Source organism: Sitophilus oryzae, unplaced genomic scaffold (genome assembly GCF_002938485.1).
Source record: "Sitophilus oryzae breed Bouriz unplaced genomic scaffold, Soryzae_2.0 scaffold_1494_pilon_pilon, whole genome shotgun sequence".
NCBI classification, from domain to species: Eukaryota; Metazoa; Arthropoda; class Insecta; order Coleoptera; family Curculionidae; genus Sitophilus; species Sitophilus oryzae.
The window spans coordinates 4570676-4591302 of record NW_022146163.1 but is presented as its reverse complement, the minus strand read 5'-3'; the positions used below and the strand labels follow the sequence as shown (position 1 = coordinate 4591302).

The window sequence follows — 20627 nt, the reverse complement described above, 5'->3', positions numbered from 1 at the left end:
TAACACGTGTTAATACGCCTGAATTTTTATTAGAGTTAAAAAAATTTGTCAGTAGGGATACGAAAATACTAGAAGTATCGAGACCCATACCGATATTAGATTATAATCAAAATACCTTAACTTCACAATCTCCATTAACCTTCTTTCCTTAATGTTTGATTATTAAATTTTAAAATTAGTAATATAATTTTTTTTTTCTATTGCATTCGAAAATAACCGTTAGAAAATAGCTGCGGGACTATAGTAAATTCAACCCCAAGATGCACCAAACGTAAACAGAGACATGAGGCAAGCACGTGAACAGGAACGCTGTAGTAATATAACCAGGACCGCACTAAGGTCGGATATTTCAAATCATAAAATTATTATGTATATTTTTATGATTTTTTTTTTACTATTGTTTATATTTTATGATGGAAATTTATATTATATAAATGGGTAATTATTGGGAAAACTGGAAATCGTCCTATTTTCACCAAAATTGGTATACACCCTATTTTGAGGTCGTAGATTACGAATCTGACCAAACCTAACCAACCAGCGGTCTCTTATCGTTTTTCAGAAAAACGGAAAATAATTTCAACATTGAATTTTTCTTTATTTCAGCCCTATAAAGTAATAATTTCACTATATTTTTATATTGTATCATAGTTTATCTAAAAGCCACACTTGATTCAGGATTGAAAAATGTCTAAAATTTTACTGAAAAACACTTTTTTTAACAAAATAACAAAGAAAATTGAGACCAGATGGAAGTTTGACATTTCATATATTCTTCTTTCTCTCTCCTATATAATGAGAGAGACAAATATTTGAATTTTTTCGGGTGATTAGGGATTTTAAATAAATTACCTATTATGAGATTTGACAATAGTTAAATATACTTATATCTACAAAGTTACGCGGAAGAGTTTTAATTACATTGCTTTCAACTTCTATGCTTAGGGAGTTGATATTTTTATGTTATATTATATTAAAAGAAGATTAAACCTCTTCGCAAAGAAGTTATATAAATACTATTTATAAGCACGAACTTGCATGAAAGAGTTTTGATTGCACTGGTTTCAACTTCTTTGCGGAGGGGGTTAATCTTTTTTTTATATAATATAACAAAAAAATATTAACATCCTCCGCATAGAAGTTGTAACCAATGCAAACAAAACTCTTTCGTGCCACTTCGTGGTTATAAATAGTCAGATCTCGTTGGTAAAATAGCAGTTATGGGAAGGGGCCGTTCCTCAGACGACCGCCTTTCGTAATCCCAGAATGAGCGAAAAAAACACGCTAAATTTACGTTCAGCATTGGCAACGTTGCTTTAAATGCCAGAAACACATAACCCAACATTTTCAGATTGTTTACAAATTTATTTTGCAAATTTTCCTCTATTATGCATAGAATTGGTTAAAAAATTAACAGAACATAGCAAAAACCTCATTGTTTATTGAATACCTAACAAAATATGTGCTAGAAAACCTTAAAAATATGAGAAATTAAGTAAAATTCTATGTTGAAACTATTTTCCGTTTAAAAACGGTAAGAGACCGCCAGGAAAAAAGTTCAGATTCTTAATCTACGACCTCAAAATAGGGTGTATACCAATTTTGGTGAAAATCGGACGATTTCCAGTTTTCTCAATAATTACCTTTAATTATTATCAAACTACATATAATTAGAGAAATAAAGTGATGGGAAGGGGGCGGGAATATTAAAATATTACATTACTCTTTGGCACGACCGATTTTAACAAATTTGGTGTTTTTTAAAAGGGCTTAATTTGTCCTTTAAAATAATTATCTTTTTATTTGGTACTACTGATTTTTTTTATTTCCATTATGGACAGCAATATCTGAATATCGGTATAAATAGGTATCTGTTTCTATAATACTATTTGCAAAAAATGCAATGATGTAAACGTTTTTACATCATTTAAAAGACCAATTGCATTATAACATAATTTAATACATTTTAGTTGACAAAAAAAGCACTTAGTTTTAACTTGCTTTCGTAGCCTGCTGTATTATCCGTTTTGAAGTATAACGACATTTTTTTTTTGAAAAACTAGTCAAATAAAAACTTCTATTTTTAAACATAACATTTATTAACATTAGATTTACAAAATTTATAATTTTATTAACATTTACAAAATTTATAATTTTATTAACACTTACAAAATAATAATTTTATATAAAATATATAACTTTTGACTTTTTGTAGTAGGTACGTGTGTACTAATTGTAAAAATGTTTTATGCAAACATAAATATTATTTTCTCTATTTGTAACTTGTACGAAGTGATCAACAATTATTATTGAAATAGTTGACCGTTCTGATTTTACTCGCTTGGTTGGGAATAAATTTAAAAAGAATTTTTATTTTATCAAACAGTATTCCTTAACGCGCTATGCAAGCCGACCCTGTAAAAAATCTCAACCGCCTACCTCAACGGCTCTATGGCTGGCCGGCCAATCAGAGTAGATTTCGCCGCTGGCTCTCGCCTGACACGTGCTGATCACGCACTGTTCATTTGTTTATACTGGTGCATTTTGAATTTGAATACAGTTTAGAGAGGCAAGCGGGGAACACACGTCGGTGAGATCTGGAACCGACGGCGACGAATCGACCATCCCACGTGTCATAGCGTGTTATAGCGTCGGATGGCGTGGCGTGTTGCCTAGTGTGTACGCAATACATGTAATTAAATGGAAAAACATACGCACTGATCTTCATGACGTGGGGTAGCATGGCATCGCTTGGCGTAGCGTGTTGGCTAATGGGGTGCGGGCTTTATTGTTATATGAGCAAGGTTTGGCCGATTATCCTTATGAGCACTGTGCACCACACACGGCGTTATTTGCGGGCCGAGTAATCCTCGAGGAGTGAAAAAGAATATCGAGACATACCGAGGATTTGAATACTCGAGTGTCCGAGTATTTTTTACTCGAGTGATCCTATCGCTAGTTTTATGCAAAATGGCCAGTGGGTTTTGAATCTGCGGAGAAAAATTTCTCAGCTGTTCAATTCATTTACACGATTGTTACCTTTAGATATAATTTTTATATTTTGTAAAAATATAATAATTATTTAATTAAAAATATAATAATTAATTAATATAAACTTTTATAAAAGACAAGTAGTCACGGCGAAATAGGATCTCCACATATATTTTATTTTGACTGCTAATCTACTTTTTCTAATCGAAATGTTAGTAAACCTACCTTAAACAATCTTACTTATATTGATATAATTTTGTTACCATATTGTAAATAAATGCAGAGCGTTTTAAAAAAATTTCCTCAATAAAACAATATTATTTAAAAATAACTTACTTAAAAGTAGAAACACCATTTAGAAAATTTTAAGCCACTCTGTATTAATCCAGTAATAATTGTGCAATAACTATTATTTCAGTTATTTATTTATTTATTTTGTTATGTTTTTTTCTTATTTTTAATTCACAATCTTCCCTTTGGATGTAATTATTACTAACACGAATTTGTGTATTATGTAGTAGATATTACTTAAGGGCACGTTGTATTTTAACATTCTCTGATCTAAATATACTTTTGTTTTATAGAACATCTTTTATTTGAATTTGAATAATTCGACTAGATATTTCAGGAATTTAATGGCCAAAAGATTATTAAAATGCTAGAAAGTGAATTAAATGACGTTCAATATGAATACGACGCTGTAAGATATCAAGTAAGTATTGTACAAAATTTTCGTGTATTTTAAAGTCCAATACACTTTGTTTTAATGGGCCAATTTTGCGTATTTTTTAAGAAATTTTAACTAATATATTTAGCTTTTTAGCCTCTTTTTCGATTAAAAATCCCCATCAGAGAAAACAATATTATACAGGGTGAGTCTTAATTAAGTGCAAATATTTTGAAGGAGGTTTTTTTCGTAAAAACAAATTTGAAAATTTGTGGATTATTTATAACATATAACATAGGTAGTAGATTAAATTAAACCCAGAAAAGAACCACTGCTTCTTAAAGTTTAAGCAAAAAATATTTAATATAATAGCTCCCGTATATAGTGTTTAACGCCTTGGGAGTAGCAAGGTACAGCTTGCCATGCTAGAGCCGTTTGGTATACAAGGAAGGTAATGTGGCTAGCACTACGCTTCAACCGCCTATTATTACCTCAAGATTGTGAATCCCAAGTACTCATTTAATGCTGAGTCGACCTAGGTACCCAAACTATTTTTATTTTAATAAAAATAGTCCGCTGAAGAAATGCCGGGTGTAGGATTCGAACCCACTACCTTGAGATTGGTAGACGAGAGCCTGTACCTCTACGCCACCGGGCACTGTCAAAAAAAAAAAAAATATATATATATATATATATATATATATATATATATATATATATATAAAAAAAAAAAAATATATATATATATATATATATATATTTTTTTATTCAAACGATTATTTTGGAGTTATTTGAAAAACGGTAAAGAGAAAATATGTTTCTTTTATTGAGATTTGCCAGCCCTGAAAAATCATCAAAATAGACCCACTAGAGCAAAATATATTGAACTTCAATTTACATGAAAATTTTAACCCGTTTTTCGTGGTCAATGGTCTGTATTTTAATAAACTGATTCTATTGTTAAATTACTATACATAAATAGTGTATAAATAAAAGTTATATGCTTTTTAACCAAGTCTATACCGAGTGCGCCTCAAAAGTAGCTCACCCCTATAACTTTTTTATTCTCTCAGATAAAGCAACGAGATTTGGTATATTAGTATATGACACATATTAGGATTGATTGACATATTCAATCATTTTCGGTCACTTCCGTTTTCACCGGAATTGACTACAACTTTTGATTTTTAGAATGACATATCATATGTCAACTTTTGACATTTTCGCATATGGTTTATTTGAAATTGTAACATGCGGTTCATAACGACAATTTGACTCGAGATACCAAGTGTGTGATATCAAATTATTCTTAAAAAAATGCTTTTTCCAAATATGCTAATGAGCAACCCTCGTTCCATTTGAAAAAATTGAGATATGATTAAAAATATGATTTGGGCATCTTTTAACCTACCAGGACAAGACACTAAAAACATTAGACGATTAACTCTATTTTTCCATTTCTTAACGCAGCCATGGCACTCTAGTTTGAAATTTAAAATACAATTTCTTTTTGAGCGAATATGTCAAAAGTTGACATATGAACATATGACATTGTCATTCGATTCATAGTGTCATCTTCTATCGAATAAAGTAAAAAAATACCGAGGGTGCAATTTAAAATCAAAAGTTGTAGTCATTTCCGGTGAAACAGGAAGTGACCGAAAATAATTGAGGGGTTTCTGGCAAAAAACCCATTAGTCAAAAAATTGGTAAAATGAGTTAATGGCGCTATCCGACAGTAATTTGTTAGTCATAACGTTCCTACTAAACGAATTCGGAAAAAGTGCTATAAGTTAGCCCCTGGCATACGATCAAAAATATCGTAATTCTGCAAGAACCCTACAAGTCACAATTCTTAACGGCAAAAACCCCACTAATCCGCTACTTGTTGTGGTTTGGTTGTTTGTCGTTCGTAATCGTTCGAACAGTTGCTAAGAGGACTTGGTTGTTTCCACGGTTTTTGTCAAAATTCCAGCAAAAACCCCACAAGTCAAACAAATTCACGCCCTTCCTAACTTAAAAATAAGAAAAAAAATAAAGAAAACTAGTTTTCTGTAATTTCAGATTATAACCAGAGCTCACACAAAAAAAAACGACAATTTAAATTTAAATGGGAGGATTTTATACGTTTTTTTTTAGTTTTTCCAAATTTCGAAATATCTGACTAATGGAGTTTTTGCCAGAAACCCCTCAATTGAATACGTCAATCAATTCTAATTTATATCATATAATATACAAGCACACCAAATCTCATTTTTTTATCTGAAAAAATAAAAAAGTTATAGGGGGTGAGCCACTTTTGAGACGCACCCGGTATAGTAACTATTTTGGACGATTTCAGTTGGAGTTAATTAGTACTGAACATCAACAATTACAAGACAACAGTTTTGACTTAGAAGTGGACCACTGTGATAGTTTGCAAGATATAGATATGTTAGAGGATCAGTTAAACAAATATAAAAGTATATTAAAGGGAACTGAGGTAAATTTTGTTCTATCCGCTTCTTTGCATGCCTATTGCTTCTTTTAGAGTTTTAGTTAAGACTTCATTATTCTTTTTACTTTTTTACGTGAATTATTTGTTACAGGCCGAGTGTAATCGTTTTAAAGATCAAATTAAAAAACTTTCCAAACAGAAATGCTGTTACGAAGAGATTATTACTTATTTTAAGCATGAGATGGGTTTAATGGCTGAACAACTCAATAATCTACAAGAATTATTGGTAAGCTCTTTTTTCCATTTTTGTAAATTATTTATATAACTGAATTAATGGTAATGCACTAGAGAAATAGAAGGTAAGTATCTTGTTGGTTAATTTCCTGTTAAAATTTTGTCTAAACAGTTCGTTATTTAGCACAAGAAGGGAATAAATTATAAATTTTCGAAAATTTAATCGGGACTAGCGTTTATTCAGTGAAGTGATATATGAAGAAGCATTTTTGTTCGAGGAAAAAACATAGAAGATAGAAGTGTATATTAATTCTTATTAGTAAAAATATAACTGAAAACAATTATTGTCTGGTGTAATTTATTACAAAATTATATATTTTTAAGTTTACTCGTACCTTCTTATACGTTTTAAAATTAATAAAGTAAATATAAAATTGATAAAAAAAATCGGTGTCACAGTAACCTTTGAAATGACAAACTTTGAAAATTTTGTCATGCTGACATAAACAAAATTGTTTTGTAATTATTGTTAAATATACAAAAATAGATTTGTACAGGGTGACGCCTCTCATACGCCGCGGAAGTTCTAAGGAGAACAGTAGTTTATATCGAAATGAAATTTTGGCAGCATATTTAGGTTAACTGAAAGCATTTTATAAAATTATATAGAATTATACAGTTGTGTTTTTTCTAATGGAACACCCTATATATTAATTGATTTTCGGATTCTAGAAAAAAAAAATAAAGGTGAGTTTTATTAAAGAAGCATATACCTAAAATCTAAAGATTTCGACATATTTGACATTATGTGAAAATGAAGAGTAAATTTTAAATTTCGATAGCTATGTACCTAAATTTTAGTTGACCTTGTATAGCCTGATATTTAATTACAATAACCATTGTATGTTAAACCAAATTGAAATTTGACCCGAAAAGTTATACAGGATGAGACAAAATTAATATGAAACATTAGTCACTTTTAAAAGCAAGTTACTCCTTTATTTTAAATGGAACACCCAGTATATTTTTCCGGTGTTCAATGGGGAATTTATATATCTTCAAAGTATTATTAAGGTTGCCTACCCCTCAGACAAAGATTTTCCTAGATATTTTAATTTTTGTGATGTTGCGTCAGTTGATATTTATTATTTGAAAAAATCTAGGGTGGCTGTGATACCTTTTGTTAATTTAACAAAAATTAAAGATTGTAGAGTAAAATACTCAACGGTAATAAAAAAATATGCGTTTAAAACATATTTTAATTATTACACAATTAAAACTAGATATAAACTTATACTTATGTGACAAAAATTAGCTAGATGAAATCAAATGCTCAAAATGCTTCCTTTCCTGTGGAGGAGGAAGGAACCAAACCAAACTGCATAAAATGATGCAGCATGAAGTGTCTTTTCAAAAGGATCTTTTCATTTTAAAAGGCATATGTGGAGTTCTACCTCAAAAAGCAGCTACAATAATTTCTCTCATGTTGTCGACAATAGTTGATCAATTTTTTTAAACACTGTCTTTAACATATCCCCATAAAAAAAACTAGACTAGATAAAATCAGGAGCATTTAAGTATTCTATTAATTGGTTAATGCACACTGCATTCACCAACTAATAGAATCATATTAGTTCTCTCTGATGTAGGATAAGTTTGCATTTTCGGCAAATTTCTGAGATTTTTTTTTGTTTTCACTGACACAAAATGATAACTAGTTGTTAAAGTTGGACTAATTAAGACAGTGATGTTGAAGTAACGTCAGACATATCATAGCCACCTAGATTTTATCAAATAATTAAGATCTACCCAGATCAAATCATGTAAATGAAAATATCTAGGAAAATATTTGTTTGGGGGGTAGACAACCCTAATAGTATTTTAAGAGACATGAATTCTCCATGGAATATCGGAATAATATACTGGGTGTTTCGTTTAAAATAAAATAACATGCTTTTAAAGGTTACCAATGTTCAATATTAATTTTGTCTCACCCTGTATAACTTTTTGGGTCAAGTTTTAATTTGATTTAAAGTACAATAGTTAATTTAACTACATATTAGGCTATACCGGGTAAATTCCAATTTAGGTAACTTTTATTGTAATTTAAAAATTGTTCTTTATTTCTAGAAAATGTTAAATATGTCAAAAACCTTCCATTTTAGTCATATACTTCTCTTATAAAACTCACCTTTATTTTTCTCCTAGAATCCATTACAAAAAACTTAACTTTGATGTGTAACTTTTTTTGGGGACACCCTGTAGAACTCTCTATATTTTTAAAAAGTGCTCTGAATTAACTTACATATGCTCACAAAATTTCATTTCAATACAACCTGTCGTTCTCCTTGGAGCCTCCGCGGCGTATGAGAGGCGCCACCCTGTATCTATGGACCGAATTTACATATTAATGTTTTTTTCTCCTTTTTATGTCAAATTTCATTTGACAACCGTGAGACAGGTACCTAGCAGGTACCATAACGATAAAAAAAAACTGGCGTCAATGTCGGCTGGGGAATGACAACCGATGATAATTTTGGCGAGATCAAGCCCTAGTCGTCATTACTGGGTTGGGTTGGTTGGGTTGAGGGATTAAAAATTGTCATAAATAATTTATTTCAAATGGAAACCCTCTTTTTGATTTCACTAATGAAAAGGTTTTTCAATTCGTTACTTTTTGATTATACATGTTCCTATACCTGAAATAAATCGTTTTTAAGTTATAAAAGATTTAGTTTTAAGGCGCCAATTTTTCTTGATTTTATCTTTTTCTTTGACATTAAGTGTCAAAATATTAGAGAGTTTATTTCCTTCTGCCAAAAAACTAATTTGACAAAATACCACTGCTAAAACTTTATAAAGTGTATTTATAAAAATATATCTCGTACTTTAGTGATATCTAATGGCAATATTACATGGCTAGATATAGTTTTAGATCGCTTGACTTTTAAAGTCATAGGCTACTAGTTAAAAACTAGAAAAATATACGCTCTAAAACTAAATCTTATATAACTTAAAAACGATTTATTTTGGGTATAGGAACATGTATAATCGAAAGGTAACGAATTGAAAAACCTTTCCATTCTGGGGTACGTGTTATGCGACTCAATTTGACCGCATTTTCAAGCTCCAGAAGAGAGCTGTTCGATATTCACTGGGACTAAACAGCAGAACTCATTGCCAGGACTTTTTTAAAAAATTAAAAATATTAACTCTTCCTTTCTTATTTATATTTGAATCCGTTTGCCTAATACGTAAGCATGTATCGGCTTCTCAAGAAAGGCCGTCTCACACTTATCCACTCAGGAACGCGGAACAAGATCTTTATCTACCTACCCCACGCTCAGAGTTCAAAAGTTCAATATTATACAACCCCAAAAAAAATGCACAATCACCTGCCATTTGAAATCAAATCCATAACATCATTTTCTTCATTTCGCAAAGCATTGAAATCTTATTTACTAGACAAGGCTTTCTACGCTGTAAATGACTTATATTTGGATAATCGAATTTGATCTTGTAAACACTGGTCTAATATTTGCTATTACTATATTTACTATAAACTTACTAAATATTTTTGAATCTTATTTTTATTTTTTTATTCTTTGACATTGTAAACATTTATAAATGTTTATTTTAAACAATAAGACTGACAATGTAATTTGTATACTTGTTTTGTATTCTCTTTTGTTTGTTTACTTTACCTTTGTCTACAAATTGTAAAATTTTTTGACAATAAAGGCATTTATTTATTTATTTATTTCATTAGTGAAATAAAAAAATGGGTTTGCATTTGAAAAAAAATGATTTATGATAATTTTTTAATCCCTCATCTCCATGATAACTACGGCCAATATTATATGACATTCAAACAATTTAATTTTTGAAATAGATATCTACACGTCTCCTCCTTATGTCACAGTGGCTGTGGCAATCACTAAATTTGACGTTTAGACTATACAATTTTTTTTCCAGACAGTTTTTTCCTCCAAATTTTTTTTTAAACAATTTTGTTTTCTCAAAATCGGTTAATGTAAGGTAATATAAAGTGTTTGATATATAAACATTCATGAAATTTTATAGAGATATATAATAAAAAATGGGGGGTACCCATTTAAAATAAGAAAGTTGCTGTCAACTTCCGGTATTTCCGGAAGTGCTGCCATATTGAAAATATTTTTAACTCATTGTGAAACAATGATGTGCAAAAAATCTTCAATCTAGCTCTCTAGAAACTTCTAATTCACGCTCAGCCTGGGACACTGTATATATAAGATCAGTCATGTTAAATTTATAAAAATATAAGAAGAAAGTAGACATATAATTATCAGTAGCAATGCAACTGTAACAAAGCTTAAGTTTAAATATCTTTTGTTTCAGACACTTTCAAACGAATCGGCCCATCAAGAATCAAGTAAAATTATGCAAGCGTTCACGGAAGTGCAGACATTAAACGAAAAATTATCTAACCAGTTGTGTGCTTGCGAAGAAAAAGTCCAGCTCGAATCTCAAACCAATCAGCTTCACGAGGCGAAGATCACCGAACTTCAGCAACTCATCAACGAGAAAGAACTGGACTTGACCAAACACGACCGAGCAATCTTAAACATTCGTCAAACTCTCAACGAATCGTTGAAACAAAACGAGGAACTGCAAAACACTATATTTGAGCTAAACAAAACCATACTCGATTTGCAAGAGGCAGTGAAAAGATACGAACAAGAGAACGGCGATAGCCGGAAAAGTACTATGGAATTCCAACAGCAAATAGGAAGCTACTGTAACAGATTGGAGGAATTAAAAAGAGGTATGGATAGTGATATAAAATTACCGCGGTAGTTATATATATTATAAATCGGTAATATTACATATTACTACCTTCTCCGTCCCGGTAGTCAACTAGCATACCCAGCAATGCTGCCGTTTGCTGTCGCCAGAGGCAACTAGTTATCTCTGTTATCGCCTTATTTTATGAATTTTACATATTTTTTACATACCGTGCTGGCAACTGTTACGTTTGGGTCGGCATTTACATGTGTGGAAGTAAATCGCATAGGGATCTTATTAAGTCGGAGTGAGAGAAATGCGACCAAACGACGCGACGCGCGACGGTGTGCTGTTGCGGCGTTGCCGATACGCCTTTCCCTATCAAGTAAAGTAAAATCACGATCGCAAACCGCTTATTTTTAAAAAACTTTTTTTTCAAGAGATAACTAGATAAAATCATTAGACATGTTTCTGAGCATCTGAAATGGAATTATAAGGATATCGTTAGGGTGTCATTTTTTTATAACGAGAAAACGTCAGTAATCGCGATAATTCAAAAACTCATCTTTTTAACACATAACAGGCAACTCAAGAACTACTTTAGATATTGAAACTTTTTTTTATTTTCAAGATCGGATATTTTACAATATGTTTACATAAGAAAAATTCGATAAGGTTGATTTTTCCATTCAAAAATTGTAAACAATCCATCCATTTACTTTTAGAGCATAGCAATTTTCAGCAATCGTGTAATTTTTTTATTGATAAAGATTTTCATACTGTCTACAAAGAAAATACAGCAGAAATATTAACAAAGTTCTTGAAAAAACTACAATCTATTATTTCTAATAGATTTGAAGATATCGATTTTTGAATTCATAGTTCTAATAGCGCGACCACTATCGAACACCCACTCAATTCCACTTATTTTTACCAAAAATGCAAGTGTTTCTAGCTTGCACTTAAAAAAAATTCAAGCTATAGGGAAAATTACAACGACTCGTTAATAAATAAACAAATTAAGTATCACGAGACGTAATTAAATCGTGAAGCTGAACGCATGACGTACGTAGTATTCCCTAGAACTTTAAGTACTGACAGAGGTATTGATTGGGTTGACCGGTCAACTGCGACAAATCTGCTATATCCCCTTCCACGTCTCTTAGCGATGTGCACAGTTTCTCGGTTTATTTCATACGTTTGGCAACGTATTTACTGTCCTCTCTTGGTTCAGTACATTATAAACGCATTGTACTCTTCTTACATACGGAAATCTCGACCCAAGACTAACCTTTGCCAGCCCTTAGTATATGGTAATCGCAAAACAATTTCCGATACACGTGATCAACTTTGAGTGACAAGCGATGGCGACAGCGCTGTCAGATTGTGATGGATTTATGAGATGAATCTTAATTTTAAATTGACAAACAATATATTTATTATATATTTTTTTACTTATTTAATTATATATTATTTTATTAGAGTTTTACGTTTTATTTTTAATTTAATAATTAGTATTTTGGTAATTAATTGATTTATTTGTTTTATAGCTTATTTTACTTATTACATATTGGCAAAAACTAGTCCATTATGAAGATTATTCTAAGCGTTATTATGAGTTATTTATTTATTTATTTATTTATGTACATCTTACAACGCCATAAGTGGTAATAACAAGTAAGAGTAAGGTGCTATTAATGCACAAACTAATAATCACAGAATTTAATAAAAACTAACTTTGAAAGTGGTATAATGTGCTTATCAATCAAACTTACTTCTCTGACTGCAGTCAAGGATAATAAAGGACCTTTATTGCCACGCTCTCGTTCAAATTGTTTATCAGGGAAGCTACAACTCTTTGCTTCGACTGTTTAAATGCTTCGGCATACTTTCAACACACAATTTTAAAAAATGAAATATAAAAACTCGGAAATTTAGTTCTTAAGAGAACTGTTTGTGCTTAAAAGACTACGAAAATGGGCAAAAAAACGAGAATTGCTCACAAAGATTCAACAACACGATATTATACAAAATAATGACTGGCATTATAATAATTGTCAAATAATAAACGACAACCTCAATTTAAACTAATGTTTGCAGCTTTAATCTAAATAAAATATCTGTTACAATCATTTGATCTATAAAGTAACATGAAGCTCGGTATGTTAAATTATACAACGTATTTAAACATTTTTGCCAAAATTTTATTTAGTCAGGTTTATAGACTTTAGTGTCAATGTCGATACGATTGATGACGTGCATCGGAAAATGTTTTGCGATTACTATATTTTAGAGCTGGACAAATGAAAAGAGCAGAGCGGAAAAAAAGCAATATTTCCAATGTTACCGATCTTGCGATAGCATTATGTAATATTATCAATATTACGTAATGCCTCATGGTAATAGGTAATATTACCCTTTACATCACTAGGCATGGACGACAAAAATGCAGAATGTCTAAAATTGGAAATGGCTTACAATAACGAGAAGAGAGCTTTGAAAGCTGCACAAAAGCAACTTCAGGAAACGGAAAGGCAACAGCAGGAAAATCAGATGGAACTGATTGGTTCTTTGGAAGACTTAAAGCGTAAATTGGCGGATAGTAGTGAGAACAATAATAAATTGTCCGAGGAGTGTGAGACGTTGCAGAAGCAGTTGGCAAATTTGACCAGAAAAGAAGCTGTAAAGGATTTGGAGATAAAGAGATACAGGAAAATTGTAGGAGATTTGAAAAAAACTGTGAGTAGTCTAAATAGGTTTATTTATATTGTTACGGATTCCGTGGGTCCACTAATTTAAACTCACGATAAAATACTTAACGAATTTATTTTCTCACTTTATACACAATTACTAACTTATAACACACAACAAACTAACTATTTATAAGATTCCTTCACCAAATTGTCCGATTTTCAATTTCCACGCGGTATATTCAAATTTCAAAAACTGTCTCAGTTGTCGATGGCTCCGGCTTATACTCTATTGACTGCTTCTCGAAATTTCCCCAATTCTCGGAAAGCGTACTTCTTCATACCAGACAATTCCATTTTCTGATTCCCTTACTTCTCGACTTGACTAAAAGATGGCGCCTGAAAAAGTCTTTTAATTTCTGGCGGATACGTTGCGGTTGTGCAGGCAACCAGTAATACATTTTAATTTCTGGCGGATACGCCATTTTTCTTGACATTGCCCCCTTCTCAAATTTGATCGTCCCGATCAAGGTTTCCTGTCTGGTATCTCTTCAATCGATCCAGATGAACTACTTTCATCTTACTTCTAGGGCTGCGTTGAATCCGGTACACAACATCATTTATCCTCTTGATGACTGTATAAGGACCTTCCCATGCTGGAGTTAACTTTGGGGACCTCCCTTTCTTGCGCTGTGGGTTATATAACCATACCATATCGTCCTGTTGAAATCCCGTAGAATTGGCTCTGAGGTCGTAACGAGCTTTCATCCGGTCACTGGCTAGCGTAATCTTACTTCTTACGGCCTTATGAATTTCCATTAACCTTTCCTTCAGTTCATCCGCGTAGTCCTCTACATTTGTGGTGCCGTCGTCTGGTGATCCGAACACCAAGTCACAAGGCAACCGTAATTCTCGACCAAATAAAATCTTCGATGGTGAAAGTCCGGTGGTGTTGTGAACTGCACTTCTATACGCCATTAGGAACAGCGGTATGTGTTGATCCCAATCTCTTTGATGTTCGGCCACCATTTTCGAGAGGTGTTCTTCAATGGTCTTATTGAATCTTTCGACCATCCCATCAGACTGCGGATGTAAAGCTGTTGTCCTAGTCTTGTGAATACCAAGCAGATCACACATCTTCTGGAACAGTCTTGACTCGAAGTTCCTTCCTTGGTCAGTGTGAAGCTCTAAGGGAATTCCAAATCTACTGAAGACATTATTGACCAATACTTCAGCTACAGTCGATGCTTCTTGGTTTGGAATGGCAAAAACTTCTGGCCATTTACTGAAATAATCCATCGCTACTAAAACGTACTTGTTGCCCTTGTGCGTTTCAGGGAATGGGCCTGCAATGTCAACAGCGATTCTTTCGAATGGCAGTCCAACGTTATATTGTTTCATTTTTCCCCTAGAGCGAGTGCTTGGTCCTTGGCTGGCTGCACAAGTTTTACATTGTCGACACCATTTCTTGACATCTTCGCAATAATCCACCAGTAAAAACGATCTCTCAGCTTGCTCAAGGTCTTGTTTACTCCAAGATGGGCTCAGTTTTACCACCGTGAATTTCTTCCAATACCTGGGTAACTTTCTTTCTTGGTACCAGTAACTGAGTTGTTACTGTCCTGCCATCCGCACTTTCCCACGTGCGCTTTAACAATCCATTCTCAATAACCAGTGAATTCCACTGAGCCCAGAGAGCTTTGAAAACGAGCCCTCTGTTTGCAATATCCTGCCACGGTGGTCTCTCGCCGTTACCTTCCTTGAGCCGTAGTATTGCTCCGATGTCTGGATCTTCCATTTGGTCGTTCCTCAATTGTGTCGTCGTCCACTGTTCATCGGTTCCAAGCTTAAAACTCCTTATCATGACAGTAATTTCACGTTGTTCCGTTTTACTGCAGTGCTTACAATCGATTTGACAGGGTCTTCTGGATAAACCGTCTGCGTTACCATGCATCTTTCCAGCACGATGTTGGATGGTAAAGTGATACTGCTGGAGCTTCTCGAGCCATCGTGCTATTTGACCTTCAGGTTGTTTCATCTCCATAAGCCATTTGAGAGCCGCATGATCTGTCCTAATTAAAAATTCTTGGCCATACAGGTATTTATGAAAATGATCAACTGCCTTCACAATTGCTAGCAGCTCCTTCCGGGTAACGCAGTAATTCCTTTCTGGTTTAGATAGAACTCGACTGTAATATTCTATCACTCGTTCTTCGCCATCTTGCACTTGTGATAGCACTGCACCGATGCCGATGTTGCTGGCGTCGGTATCCAGGATATACCTCCCTTGTTGTTGTGGGTAGGCTAAAATAGGACTTGAACAAAAGCCGCCTTGAGTCTTCCAAAGGCTACATCACAATCGGTGTTCCATTCGTAGCCGACTTCATCACCTGTAAGTCTATGTAAGGGTGCAGCTATATTGGCAAATCCCTTGACAAATCTTCTGTAATAGGTGCATAAACCCAGAAAACTTCTAAGTTCATGTTTGTCGCGAGGTTTAGGCCAATCCTTGATTGCAGCGATTTTCTTCTGGTCAGTGTAAATTCCGTCTGCTGAGACTACATGGCCCAAAAATTCCACTTGTCGCTGGAATAAGCTACACTTCTTCGGGTTCAAGTACAGGTGAGCATTCCGTATGCGGCCGAAGACTTCTTCTAGATTTCGCAAATGCTCCTCAAAAGTTCTTCCCATAACCAATACATCGTCGAGGTAAACCAAGCACGTTTTCCAAGTTAATCCTCTTAACACCACCTCCATGAGACGTTCGAAAGTGGCTGGAGCATTGCATAATCCAAACGGCATGACCTTGAATTGGTATAGTCCGTTTCCTGTAGAAAAAGCCGTCTTTTCTTTGTCTTCCTCGTCCAGACCAACTTGCCAGTATCCACTCTTTAAGTCGAGAGTGGAGAACCAGCACGAACCTGCCAGTGTGGTTAACGTGTCGTCTATACGTGGCAGTGGGTAGCTGTCCTTCTTAGTGACGTCATTGAGCTTCCGATAGTCCACGCAGAATCGTGTACTACCATCTTTCTTCGTCACCAAAACAACAGGAGATGACCATGGACTCGATGATTCTTCGATAACTCCATCTTCTAGCATCTTATCTACCATTGTCTCCATTTCTTGTTGTTTGGAAAGGGGCACCCTTCTAGGACGTTGTCGAATCGGCTGAGCATGACCAGTATTAATCCGGTGCTTCACAAAATCCGTTTTCCACTGTTGTTCTTTTCAAAAATACTGCCATGCCTAAACAGGAACTCCTTAGCCTTCTGTTTCTCCTCAGGTGTTAGGTGATCCCATGGCTGTTCTAGATGTTTTAGTGTTTCTTGGGATGCCTTTTGTGTAACAGCTGACGATACTTCATCACATCGGGTGACACTTCTTACAGGTTCGCAGATGGCTATCTTGTCACCTTTTTGAATCTTGACACAATTCGGGAAAACATTCGCAATTCTGATCGGTATATTCTTGTCAGTGTTCACCAATGACTTTCCTACTAAGTACCTATCTTGTTTGTTGTCGCTACTTTGTACCAGTCCAACACAGCACCCAGCGATTTTCTCCACTTTACCGAATACAATCTTCTCGCTATTACCAGGTATCACCACAGTTTCCGCTGATCTTACATCCATTCTTCCTGATCCCTCGTCTGGAGATAACATGAACTCTTCGTTTCCGATATTTAGGATATTTTTTTGGTGATCGAATGAAAATCCATGTTGACGAATCACATCCATGCCCAAGATGAAGTCATCTTCAATATCCGCCACTAAAACGCTATGCTGGAACTTCAAATTTCCTAACTTCAGTTCGACGATAGCCTCTCCCCGTACAACGGCTATTTCCCCCGTAACTGTACGTAAACACACTCTTCTTCTCAGAGGCATCAGCTTCAATCCTTGCACTGAGTTAGCCCGCACCAACGATACCATAGCGCCAGTGTCCACTGTCATTCGGATTCCCTTTCCATTGACTTTCCCGTCGATCACCAAACTGTCAGCGGTTCTTCCTAGACTTCTAATGGAAAAAATTCTGGGGGCTCTGTTCTCCGCAGTCAATACTTGCCCCTTAGTATTGACTGGTTTTAGTTTTCCTGGTGCCTACGTTCTCTGGATGGTGAACGGGATCGCATTTGAACGCGGCAATCCCGTTTAATGTGGCCATTCCTGCCACATCTAAAGCACCTTATGTCCTGTGATCTTCTCTGGTTCTCTGTCTGGGTGTTGTTGACTCCCTTGTTTATTAGTAGCTCACATAGTTTGTCGACTTTCTTACACATCTCCTCCAAACCTCTGTGAGTGCTTTCGGGCTGTTCCTCGACCGTTACTGATCTTATCTTCGGTCTAGGGATGGCGCTAAAAGCAGCTTCGATTTCCAGCGCCCTGACCAATGCTTCGCTGCTGGTAGAAAATCGGGATATTTGCAGCGCCCTCTGTAATTCGTTGTCCCTCAGTCCGCTGATAAAGCACTGAGCAGCCAGTTCTTCCCTAAACCCTTTCGGTGCTTCTGGATACGCTAGGTGTACCAGGCGACGTAAGTCTGCTTCGAATTCCTGCAGACTCTCTCCGGACCTCTGCAGGCATGTCTTGATCTGTGCCTGGTAAAGTTGGCGTCGATGTTGGTCGCCATATCTTCTGTCCAGTGCAGCGACCAAAGTTTGGTATTCCTGCTGTTGGGCTGCAGGAATAGTTTGCAGGAGTTCAGGGCAGGGCCACGCAGCGCGATGACAAGTGCCGCTGCTTTCTCCTGGTCAGTCCATCCGTTGGCAGCGGCGGCTGCTTCAAACTGACGGTGGTACATTGTCCAGGTCGTTTGTCCATCGTAGGTCGGTGCCTTGAGGTTCGCAGTTCCAGACACGCCAGGTGTCCTTACTTGTACCTTGGTCTTCTGTAGGTCCATCTCTAATTTTTTCCATTTTCTGCTGAAGGCGCTCCTCCAGATCTTCTACGACTTCTTGGAAGTGGGTCTCTTGTCTTCGTTCCGAATTTTCGATACTCTGTTGAATACGGTCCTGCTCTTCTTGTTTGTCTTGTTGTCGCTGAATTTTTAAATCATCTAAAATTTTCTCAAGCCGGTCCTGTTCTTCTTGTTTGTCTTGTTGTCGTTGAATTTTCAAATCTTCGAAAATTTTCTCAAGCCGGTCCTGTTCTTCTTGTTTTTCTCTACGATGTCGCTCCTCGAAACGAATTTCCAAATTACCCAACATTTTCTCAAGCCGGTCCTGTTCTTCTTGACGTCGTAATTTTTCCTCTTCCTTTTCTCTCTAATTTCTCCATAAAATCTCCCAATAATTTGCTTACTTCTTCCATTTTCTTCGCTTGCTGTCTCGTACCAACCATAAAAATTCCCAAATTCGGTGTAAAATCTTCAAAATCCACTTAAATCGCACTTCCGACACCAATTGTTACGGATTCCGTGGGTCCACTAATTTAAACTCACGATAAAATACTTAACAAATTTATTTTCTCACTTTATACACAATTACTAACTTATAACACACAACAAACTAACTATTTATAAGATTCCTTCACCAAATTGTCCGATTTTCAATTTCCACGCGGTATATTCAAATTTCAAAAACTGTCTCAGTTGTCGATGGCTCCGGCTTATATACTCTATTGACTGCTTCTCGAAATTTCCCCAATTCTCGAAAGCGTACTTCTTCATACCAGACAATTCCATTGTCTGATTCCCTTACTTCTCGACTTGACTAAAAGATGGCGCCTGAAAAAGTCTTTTAATTTCTGGCGGATACGTTGCGGTTGTGCAGGCAACCAGTAATACATTTTTAATTTCTGGCGGATACGCCATTTTTCTTGACAATATTATATTATTAGCTCCAGAGAATAGGTACATTAAAGAAATGCTAACTTCATGTTAAAAAATGGAAACAGACGCCACCTGGTGTCGCCTGGCAGTACTAGCTAAATTGAGGGGAATTGGAGGGGCGGGGCTTAAAAGAGGGGAAATTTTTAAAAAATATATTTTTATAAGTATCACTGACTTACTGTTTAAAGTTAATAAACGTATTTTTTATTACTTTAATATAATTTAATGTAGTAAAAAATATGTCTATTAAATTTACACAAATTTACACATTTACACAAATTTACACATTTACAGCAAATCAATGATATTATTAAAGACTTATTATTTTCAGAGAAAATTCATAGTAAATAAATTACACATTAGTAAACAGTATCATTTATTTTTTAGAGCTGCGATTTATATTACAATACTATTGAAATATATATGTTTTTTTAACAATGAAAAAGAATATCCCGGAACCTGAAAAAGAAAGATGATCAATTAATGACTTAAATTAGTTCAAAATACATTTTGCAAATAACTAGTGAATTGAAAAGATAAACATACTATTAAAAAGATATTTTAGTAGTATGTTATCATCTTTTTTACTGATAATACATCACATAAGTATATAATAGGTAAATAACATGCATAAGGCACTATGATACAACTACCTGTATCATGATAACACACTAATATCACAAAAAATATATGCTAATTTAAATTCCTTTAATGATCTAATGAAACACTATCTAGCCTCAATGCATGCCATTCCAAAGGCAAAAAAAACTGTTATACCAAATAAACATAAGCTGAATAAAACAAACCAAGCCAACGTGCATAAACAACCAAAAAATGCATCAAAAAATACTTTTATCAGATCATACCCTTGGATATATTATGTATTTTATATATCGCACATCCCGTTCAAAAGTTTACTAACTCAAAATAGAGAATATAGAGAACATTGTCACCAGAAGTAAAAGAAAATTTAAGTTAAGGCAATATGCTCCTTTTTGCATATTAACGGCCA

General features: G+C 34.4%; 1 protein-coding gene across 9 annotated transcripts in view; it reads left to right on the top strand.

Annotated features, from left to right (window-relative positions):
• The window catches only part of LOC115877536 (myosin-11-like), a 100638-nt gene that overhangs the window by 52001 nt on the left and 28010 nt on the right, over positions 1-20627 (top strand). For 7 of the 9 annotated variants that reach the window (XM_030893765.1, XM_030893768.1, XM_030893766.1 and 4 more), the window contains 5 exons: positions 3611-3703; positions 6000-6140; positions 6247-6381; positions 10710-11136; positions 13528-13835. In XM_030893765.1, coding sequence (XP_030749625.1) covers positions 3611-3703; positions 6000-6140; positions 6247-6381; positions 10710-11136; positions 13528-13835 — 1104 coding nt within the window. The remainder of the gene's footprint in view (positions 1-3610; positions 3704-5999; positions 6141-6246; positions 6382-10709; positions 11137-13527; positions 13836-20627) is intronic. The other 2 variants (XM_030893764.1, XM_030893771.1) reach the window with 2 other exon arrangements.